This window comes from Xiphias gladius, chromosome 7 (genome assembly GCF_016859285.1).
Source record: "Xiphias gladius isolate SHS-SW01 ecotype Sanya breed wild chromosome 7, ASM1685928v1, whole genome shotgun sequence".
NCBI lineage: Eukaryota > Metazoa > Chordata > Actinopteri > Istiophoriformes > Xiphiidae > Xiphias > Xiphias gladius.
Genome location: NC_053406.1, coordinates 639,539 through 649,929, shown reverse-complemented (window position 1 = coordinate 649,929; position 10,391 = coordinate 639,539). Strand labels below are relative to the sequence as shown.

At 38.9% G+C, this 10,391-nt stretch overlaps 1 protein-coding gene across 1 annotated transcript in view; it reads left to right on the top strand.

The window, feature by feature from the left end:
- The first annotated feature begins 1,393 nt into the window (after window positions 1-1,393).
- The window catches only part of ulk2 (unc-51 like autophagy activating kinase 2), a 43,978-nt gene continuing 34,980 nt past the window's right edge, over window positions 1,394-10,391 (top strand). Inside the window, exons 1-3 of the mRNA XM_040130158.1 lie at window positions 1,394-2,566; window positions 8,940-9,032; window positions 9,186-9,227. Coding sequence (XP_039986092.1) covers window positions 2,477-2,566; window positions 8,940-9,032; window positions 9,186-9,227 — 225 coding nt within the window. The 5' untranslated portion in view covers window positions 1,394-2,476. The remainder of the gene's footprint in view (window positions 2,567-8,939; window positions 9,033-9,185; window positions 9,228-10,391) is intronic.

Below are 10,391 nucleotides of genomic sequence, written 5' to 3'. Positions count from 1 at the left end.
TACCCCTCTCTCTCCCAATGTTTCCCTGTCTGCCTCTCTAATTAATTAAAAAATAGAAATCAGCTTTCATCTTATTCACAAACAAAGACCTCATATGGCCACCAATCGGAGCAGCAGCTTTAGAAAAAGCTGCTTCAAAAATGAAAAATGCACAAAATAGCCATTATTTTCATTTTCAGGTGGAGAGGCACCAGCAGGAATTGAATAACTATAGCACAGTGTTTATAAAGATAAACTATCGCAGATGTATTTCAGAGACACTTTCTAATTTTAAAAGTTCAGGAAAAGTGTAAGATAGTCCTCATTTTAAAAATGTGGTGGTGAACGGTGTAGCATAGCAGGTAGCATAGCAGGTATTGTGTGTGTTGTGGTCAGACTTGAAGCCTCTGAGACAGCCTTTGAAAAAATGTACAAGTTGTTCTTTAACTTGTGAGGCCAGCACCTTTGTCAGGCTGACATCCGTCATGTTTGTTGGTTAGCATTTTCATGCAGTTACCATATGATTCTTGTCTCTGCCAAATTCTCTATCAAAACAAACGGTTTTCAGCTATGTGGGCTTGAACCCCTGAGTGCAAAGGAGACGTGGTTTTTCATCTGTTATGTGCTTCACAGTTAAGGATTTGTTATGAATGTTTGGGGACATTAGTGTACGTCTAGTTATATTTTCAGCCACCAGAGGGTGTCAAACAGACACCCTCTGAACAGTAAGCAATTAACGTGCTCCTTTGTATGTTTTACATACTGTACGTATGCTAATTTGTCATTATTTAACCACAGCCTGAGTAGTGTGCTTAAGCTTCAAAAATGTAATTAAGTATAATGAAATAGACCAGCTGGCCATTGTTGATAGCACTTTCCTCCTGTTTCACCCCAGTTCTCTTTGTTGTAAAAGAATAATATATATATATATATATATATATATATATATATATATATATATATATATATATATATATATATATATATATACTAATTAAGAAGTAAATATCTGAAATATACATTTTACACCTCAGATGTCCTTAGATACTTTCATGTAATATGTAACCTAAGACAGTCCACATTTATTTAGATAATGTTTAATGATTTGAACTAAAAACAGTTCCTCCGTTTTCGGACCCCTTGAACATCTCATCAACTCCTGGGGACGAAGACACTGAACACATCGGTCAAATATATTTTACCGTCCCAAATGCATATTATTGTTACATAAACATTCTGGTTAGTTCATATAGCCTACTTAAAAAGCGACACTTCTCCAGCAGCCGTCAAAGCCTCAGTCGGCGGACTAACCCTTGCAGCGGAAGGACAGGTCTAAAGCTGGCCTACGCGGACGGATAGCATATAAAGCAGGAACACGGGTTTAAGTGTCAGTATTTTTTTAAGTCAACGGCTGGTATGGAGGGTCTTCCCACCGTTACGATAGAGCCGTACGGGGGTTAAAAACTGCACAGTTTATATCAGCAGGTTAACGTACAATAGCTTTTCGCGGAGGCAAAACTAACTGAAGGCGATAGCTACTCCTAGTACCAACATCAGCTGTAATTTCAGACTGGACGAAGGAAACAGCGAAGTGTTCTTTTATGTCACACGGCTGAAATTAATGCTCACTGGGCAAACATCAGTGTTTTTCGAGAGGGGGAAGATGTGTTTTGCGGACTTGGACATCTTTTCGAAGAGGACAGATAAGGACTAACGCCTTCAGATAAAAAAACAGTTCTGTGTTAATATTTGTGTTGCATCCTTAAGATTAATGCTAGCATTGCCTGTGTACTAGCTCGCTAATGTTGGCTAGGTTTATAGCTTGCTACAACTTGCATATTTTAGATGGAAGCAGATTAAATTATTCAGTATCACCAAACCAGGTAACGTTATTTACATTGTATTGTTAGCATGTTTTCAAAGACTTGCAATGGGCGGCAGCTATGACGCTAGGTGTAGTCACAGGGTTATGTCACTGTCAGGCTAACGGATAGATCGGTGTTTGCAGCTGCTTCAGTGTTTGCATGGTCATGTCCAGCAGGTTTGGCATCATGTAGACTGCCCCTCTGAACAGGCTAGGTGACTTGAGGACACAAAGTGTGTTAGTGAGCCCTCTTGGAGAGTAATGTAAAGCTGGATTACAGCTATCCAACTAATTCAAAGACTGACAGTCGGCACTGATGCAGTTTAGCTCAGAATTGTTGCTAGACATGCCCAAAGCCGTCTGGTCTGTGTAATATTGCAAATATCCCAGCCTACTTAGAGGACATCTAAATGCATCATGACCTGACTGAATCTCTTATTGATGGGATAAAGCATATCAGAGCAGCTTGTCATGAAATAAACTCGCAGTGCAACAAGCAACATCACCAGGACTGAGTGGATAATTTCCTCCAGGATTTTTTTTTTTTTTTAATTTTTTTTTTTTTGAAGAGGAGAGCACTATTCAAGGCTTTCCACAAGTGCCCAGCATCACCTGGACCATCAATCCATCACAATGGAGACAGTGGGAGATTTTGAGTACAGCAGAAAAGACCTGGTTGGTCATGGAGCCTTTGCTGTGGTCTTCAAAGGAAGACACAGAAAGGTAAATAAATAGCTTGCATGCAATGTTTTCTTCCCCTCTTCTCCATTTTCTCTTGCAGGAAAAAGGGGGCAGCTTCATTTGAAAATTTGGGTCAGTCAGTGGCAGTGCAGAATGCAGTTCTGCAGCTCTTTATGTGGGCTGTCACCTTTCTGGGATGGTAATATTTGTAGCTCCTTTTATGACTAAACATTAAGATCCAGTATGATAAGTGTATTTATGTCGCTTGGTTCATTCATGAAACAGTTGAGTCAGGCAGCAGTGAATGACTTGCTGACGTACTGAGGCAGGAGGAAGGATGGGGTGCAGTGTTTTTCCTTGCTTTTTTTAAGCGTGCAAGGCTTCCTTATGCAAGAGCTGCTCAAGGTTCATTCATACTCAAGCACTGAAACCCTTTAGTTTATTAACGTAAAGCTCAGAAATTGAATAACTATGTTACATTTGAGATGGAGATGATATCATGTTGACCCCATTGTTACTGGTGTGTAGCATTAGCAGTGCATCTTTGATCTTTCTTTTTATGATTTCTTTATACTCTTTAACTCTAAACTAAACTGGAAACTACACGTGCACAGCTCAGCCACATCCATCCACTACTCACATGCCATCCTGTCATGTTAAAAAAGATCTGGCATGTGATCAATGTATTAATTTTAAGTCCAGTCATCTGCATGCCATTTAGCCTATTTTGGAGTTGGAATGTGGAAGTTTAGAGCCACCTGCATGCAACAGACGTGATGGATGGCTTAATTTCTTAGGTGGTGTTGGATGTTACACTCATGTTATACTGTAAGATCAAGTTGTTATGTATAGGCTCCTCAAAGATGAGGCAGCACGATCAGCTAATTGCATTAACACTTGTCTTTCTGACTTTGTTAGGTACACACATTTAACAACCACTTCCAAACAAACAAAACTCCTTAATTATTATTAATAATGTAATTTTATGTCAGAATCCAATTAATTTACATCCTCGCAGATTTTTGTAACAGCCGGACCCTCATCAACTCTGCAAAAACCATTTAAAACTGCTAGAGAGACAAGTTGCAGCATGGCACAGCAGTGACAACCTTGTCTGTCTTTATTTTCCTAAGTGTATACGTTTCTGAAATTTATTCAGTATGAATAATCAAGAATTTAAAAGGATGTACAATAGGGCTGCAACTAACACTGAATTGTCACTCAATCTGCCAAATATACTATCAATCAATTAAGAGTATAATGTACAAAACGTCAAAATGTTAGAAAATGCCCATCCCAACTCTGAGCACAAGATGGTGTTTTCATATGAGGGATGTGTGTTGACTAAACGCATAAATGTTGCTACCCTCGTTAGTTGGCACCACAAATACTAGCCGGTTAAACTAATTATTAATATTTTATTAATCCACAACGCCAGTTAACTGTTAACATCTAAGATGTTACAAAGCTGCACCCGCCGCTAGCTGGAGCTGCAGCCCCGGCAGACGGCAGCCCCCCCGTCACCCACGCTATTGCCCAGGTGTGGTAAACAAGCAAGGTGGAAAGTGGGACAAAAGACATCGTAAAACCAGCGTGTTCTGGCAGTATTTTGATGTAGAAAATGAAAATAAGGTTGTATGTAGGCTGCGTCCGAATAAACTGGCATATAACCACTCGAGTGGAGCAATGCGTAACCACATTCAGCACAGGCATGTGGACGTTAACCTGCAAGGAAAGAAGGCTGCTGGTGCTAGCACTGCTAACGTTAGCCACACTAGGCAAACCGATATGGCATGCGGGGTTTTCTCATTAATTATTTAAACTGTGGCCAGTCTAATTATTTCCGCCACAGATTCATAATCAACCGAAAATATTTTTAAAATTCTCACATCAACAAAAGATCTGTAATGTAATGTTCTGCGCCGTCGCTTCACTGTAGAGCTGTGTGCGGCGCATTGATTTGCTCAGCCCCTCCTTGCCCTGGTCTCTGTCTCTCTCACACACAAACACATTGACAACGAAACGTGTGTCCATAGTTGGCCTGGACACAGGGAGAAATCCCCTTGCAACGGCGGACTGGAGTGCTCTCAGCCCCAGGTTGTTCGGACAAAATATGGTTTCTTTCCAGATGAGAGTGAAAAGTTTCTCTTTCCTAGCATATCTTTTTTTAAGCCACTGAGAATGAAGTTTTTTTTTTTTTTTTTAAATTTATTTATTTATTTTGGCTTTGACTATTCCAAAAGAAATGAATTTCTGTTGAATCAAGCTCCCAATATTGTTACATTAAAAAATGTCTTTCTAAATATTTATCAAGTGTATTAACACAGATAAACTTAATGGATTTGATCTGATTATTCATTAACGTGAATTTGTTAATGAATAATCAAATCTTATTTTTTCAATACCTTTCAAAGTTTCAACCTACTTTCTTCAGAGGCTAATAAAAGTGTGGAAAGATGAAACAGGTCTAAAGATATCAAGTGATGTATTGAGAAATAGCTCTGGGATACAATCATACCTGGTCTGTTAATGCCAAGCATTGTCTAATCCAGTTCAAAATTTTACCCAGATTATTACATTAGTCCAAAATTAAACTTATAACCATAATTTTTTTCAGATGTGTTATCTCTGTGTGATAAGTGTCACATACATGCACTGTTTCTGGACAAGCATAGTGGAACAGTTTTGTGGATCATATGGGCTAAAAATGTGTGTTATTTTTATTTTTTATTTATTTATTTTTTTTACTGTCCAAATATGATATAGAGTATGGCCATACTCTTTTGGTCTTCTGCTCCCAGTCTGTCTTCCACTGTCTATTACAACAGCTACAGCTATCGTCTGGCTGCAGTGTTGCTTATAATAATCTTTGTTGTGCACCCTTTTATAATCGGCTGTGAATCATAAATGGGATCATGCATTATTCTGAAAAATGTAAGTGTGGTTTGGTTAAATGCAGCATGGCTCTGAGCAGAGCCATGCTGCATTTAACAGAAAGTATCTTATTCTACACTGCTTATCTCCCCATTATGTGGCGCATCACCGAGCAATTAGTTTGGTTTGATAGAGCCCCCACTCCATGCCTCTCACCTTCCAGCATTACATGATGGCCCAGCACTGCCACTTTTTGTTTCTTAATTTTTTCTATGGGTGTAGTTTTGGCAGCTCAGTCACACTTGGCTGAACAGGTTGCCAGTGAGCTGGGGATGGCTGTAGCTCAGTTGGCAGTGTATAACGCCAGGCTCTAGGCAGAGTGCACCCCCAGAACAAGAAAATCTCCTATTAACCTAGATTCATTTTGAAAGCATGTCTTTTTATACATAGAATTCCTTCTTTACATTCCTGTCTAACTGACCACGTTGATTTCATTTGACCATACTGTCTGTCTTTTTCTCTCAAGGGCATAGAAACAGTCTAGCACTCTACTGGGTTTATTTCCGTGCCCTTAGCTGGGTGTTTGTGTGTGCAGCACGTTTCCTGAGGGCCTTTCAGCTAACGTAAGCTCTAAAAGTCTTTTTATACGTTCTCCAGGAGCTCATTTGTAATATTGTATCAGCCCACAGAAAAAATAGGTCCCTCTTTTCTCACTTTGCTTTTAGTGTAAGTAGGCTGGCTACTGTTCTAGCTGTCATCTGAGTGCCTCGTCATTCTACATGTCATTCAGTGCAAAAAAACCCAAATGACCTGGTGTTCCTGGGACGTCTAAAATTTCCTCCATCTTTCTTGCCATCTCTAACACGGTGATGCTGACAATGCAATTTATGGCAATAGAACTTGGCTTTTAGCACACACACATACACTCACATATATTGGGCTTAAATGTCAATGTTTTAAAAAGTTCAAGTAGCAGTCAGTAGGGCTGGTTAGTTTGGTTAAAACCCAACACTATGATTAACATGTATGATTTCTCGTTTGGATATGTATCGTATACGGTTACGTCGTATACAGTTAGGTGCATACGTATCTGGACAGTGACAAAATTTTTTGTAATTTTGCCTCTGTACACCACCACATTGAATTTGAAACAGAAAAGAGGTGTTGATGCAAATGAAGGAGGCCATCATTAATGGCCCAATCAATAATTTGGTACATTCTTAAAGAAGGAAGGCATTGGTGTGCTCAGCAAAACCAAAAGGCCTGAAAGGCCACAGAGGACAACTAAAGTAGATGATTGCAGTATTCTCTCCTTGGTGAAGAAAAACCCTTTTACAACATTTAGCCCGGTCAAGAACACTTTAGAGGAGGTAGGTGTATCATTGTCTGAATCTAAATACAGAGGGTTTACCACAAGATGCAAATCACTGGTAACACTCAAGAACAGAAAGTCCAGATTAGACTTTGCCAGAAAACATCTAAAAAAGCCTGCCCAGTTCTGGAACAAGATTCTTTGGACAGATGAAACTGAGATTAACTTGTACCAGAATGATAGGAAGAGAAGAGAAGAGTATGGAGAAGGATAGGAACAATTCCTGATCCAAAACATACCACATAATGTGTCGCACGTGGTGGAGGCAGTGTTGTGGCATGGGTGTATATGGCTGCCAGTGGAACTGGGTCACTGGTATTTATTGATGATTTGACTGCTGATAGAAGTAGCAGGATGAATTATGAAATGTATAGGGCTATACTATCTGCTCAGATTCAACCAAATGCTGCACAACTGATAGATGTTGCTTCATAGTGCAGATGGCTAATGAGCCAAAATGTACTGCAAAAGCAACCCAAGAGCTTCTCAAGGCGAAGAAAAGGAGCATACTTTTCACTTACTGAAGACAAAGCTGAAGGCAGAAAGACCCACAAACAAGCAGCAACTGAAGGCGGCTGCAGTAAAGGCCTGGCAAAACTCAGCATTTGGTGATGTCCATGGATTCCAGACTTCAGGCAGTCATTGTCTGCAAAGAATTTTCATCCAAGTATTAAAAATAATCCTTTATATTTATAATTATATTAGTTTGTCCAATTACTTTTGAGCCCCTGAAAATGAGGGACTGTATAAAAATGGTTGTAATTTCTGAACAGTTAATGCGATATTTTTGTTAAAACCCTTGTTTTAAAGCTGAAAGTCAACACTTTATTAAAAATCTTAATGGCTTTGTTTCAGATTCATTGTGGTGGTTTACAGAGGCAAAATTATGAAAATTGTTTCACTGTCCAAATACTTATGTATCTAACTGTATATTATTTCAGGCAAATGTATGCAAAATCACAAGTACAGTAATCATTACATATAAACGTGTAAAACAAAACCTTCAGGGACTCATTCTGTTAGTTTTAGTAAGTTACACAATGCTTGGTGGACAACAGAATTTTGTCTGACTGTCTCATCAGGAAGTCAATGAACAATCATTTTGATTTATTACCCAGCCAACAAACCACGAGATATGCAGTGACTAAGAGGACAGACTACAATCATTGTATTATTTAGTGGTCACCAACTACAGTAGTTGGGTAACTACAAGGTTTTCAACTAGACCTGAAACAATAAATTAATTGATTAGTTGATTGAAAGAAAATTTAACAAAGTATCTTATTAATTATTTGAGTCCTTTCACAAGCACAAATGTAACCTTCTCTGGTTCCAGTTCCTTTTAATGTGAGCATTAGCTACTTATTTCTGGCTTATACTGCGTGATAGTAAAAATTTGGGTTTTGGACTATTGATCAGACAACCAAGGAATGTAAATGTGTCATCTTGGGCTTGAAAAATTCTGATGGTCAGTTTTCAGTTTTTCTGCCATGACGTTTGCCACCTCTGCTAACAGTGGGTTTTTTTTTTGTTTGTTTTTTTTAAAAAGGTCACACTTTTATCAAATTAAACATTAAAGATCGAGGGAAAAGAGCAGATAAGGTATTTCACACAGCAAATGCCACATATTTAATAAATGTAACTATTAGGCTGCATCCTAAGGACACCGATTGCAAGATGAGATGTCCAAGATGTGGATGGCTTACCACCTTGACTAAAAAATTTCCTAGGGGAAAGTATGACCTTTGCAAGCCTATATGGTCCTCTTTAATAGACAGCAAGTTCATACACTTCCTGTAGTGGTCATTGAATGTCAATTTGGAAAGTGTAGGAAATTCCCACAATAAAAAAGAAAAAAATAGATGGGTGGCTGTACCAAAGACTGAAATCAGACAGTAGTAGAATAATAACAGTGTAAAGGTTTGGTTCATGAGGCATACTGAATCATACTGAATTTGTTTGTCAGATAACTTTTAGAGAATGGTTCGGGAGGAATACATGTACCAAGTAAATATGTGTCACATCATCAAATAGTGGCAAACGTGTTTACTTTTGAAACTAGATAAAGCGGCATTTTGAAGGAGCATTGGGAGTAAGTTGTTGTCAGACAAAACCCATGTACTGTATTTTAGTCTTTTTCCTTTCCATCCTTCTCTTTGTGTTCCACAGAAGACAGATTGGGAGGTGGCCATCAAGTGCATTAATAAGAAGAACCTGTCCAAATCCCAGATCCTTCTCGGCAAGGAAATCAAAATCCTGAAGGTGAGCATGACATTTAATTGCCTCTCACTTATCTCCTCTGTGTGCTTAAAGAATGATTTGAGTCTGCACCTTTGAAGTGATCCCATTAACTGCTGTAGACTACTTTAATGCTTGTGCTAATGCATCTTATTTTTCTGCACTGTTTTCACTCAGGAGCTGCAGCATGAAAACATTGTGGCACTTTACGATGTCCAGGTAAGTTTTATTTTATTTTTTTAATCTTTTCTGCATTAAGTGAAATAAATTTAACAAGGGCATCCATATATTATATACTCAGAGAGCTTTATTAGGAACACCTGTACACCTGCTTATTCATGCCGTTATTCAATCAGCCAATCATGTGGTAGCAATGCAATGCATACAGTCATGCAGATACAGGTCACAAGCTTCAGTTAATTTTCACATTAAACATCAGAATGGGGGAAAAAATGTGATCTAAATGACTGACCATGGCATGATTGTTGGTGCCAAATGGCTGAATGGAGTATTTCTGAAACTGCTGATCTCCTGGGATTTTTACACACAAGTCTCTAGAATTTACACAGAATTGTGCCAAAAACAAAAAACATCCAGTGATCGGCAGTTATGTGGATGTAAATGTCTTATTGATGGTCTACAACAGCAGAAGAACACGTCAGGTTCCACTCTGACAGCCAAGATCAGAAATCTGAGGCTACAGTTGGCACAGGCTGAGAAGACTGGAAAGACACAGCCTGGTCTGATGAATGTGGATTTCTGCTGAGGCGGCAGATGTTAGGGTCAGAATTTGCCATCAACAGCATGAATCCATGTATCCAACCTGCCTTGTGTCAATAGTCCAGGCTGGTGGTGGTGTAATGGTGGGGGGTTGTTTTCTTGGCACACTTTAGTCCTCTTAATACCAATCAATCATGACCAAAATTTACCATCTTCTAATGGCTACTTCCAGCATGATAATGCATTATGTCGTGTACTTCAGTGGCCTCCACAGTCACCAGAACTGAATCCAGTAGAACACCTCTGTGAATGTGGTAGAAAGGGAGATTGGCAGCATGAATGTGAAGCTGACAAATCTGCAGAAAAGATATGATGCAATCATGTTAAAGCAATTTTCAACATATTGTGGAATCTATGCCACGAAGAACTGAGGCTGTTTTGAGAGTAAAGGGAGGCCCTACTCAGTATTAGTATGGTGTTCCTAATAAAGAACCCATTGAGTGTATATAAGTCATTAACAATGAGTACTGGTATTGAGGCTTTAGAATATTTTGTAATACTCTACAGTACAAAAGGCACTGCTCATATGTGGTCATATGACTAATGCCCCTCACTTCTTTGTAATAAGTGTTCAGTCAATGTGTCTGTTATCATGGGGCATGA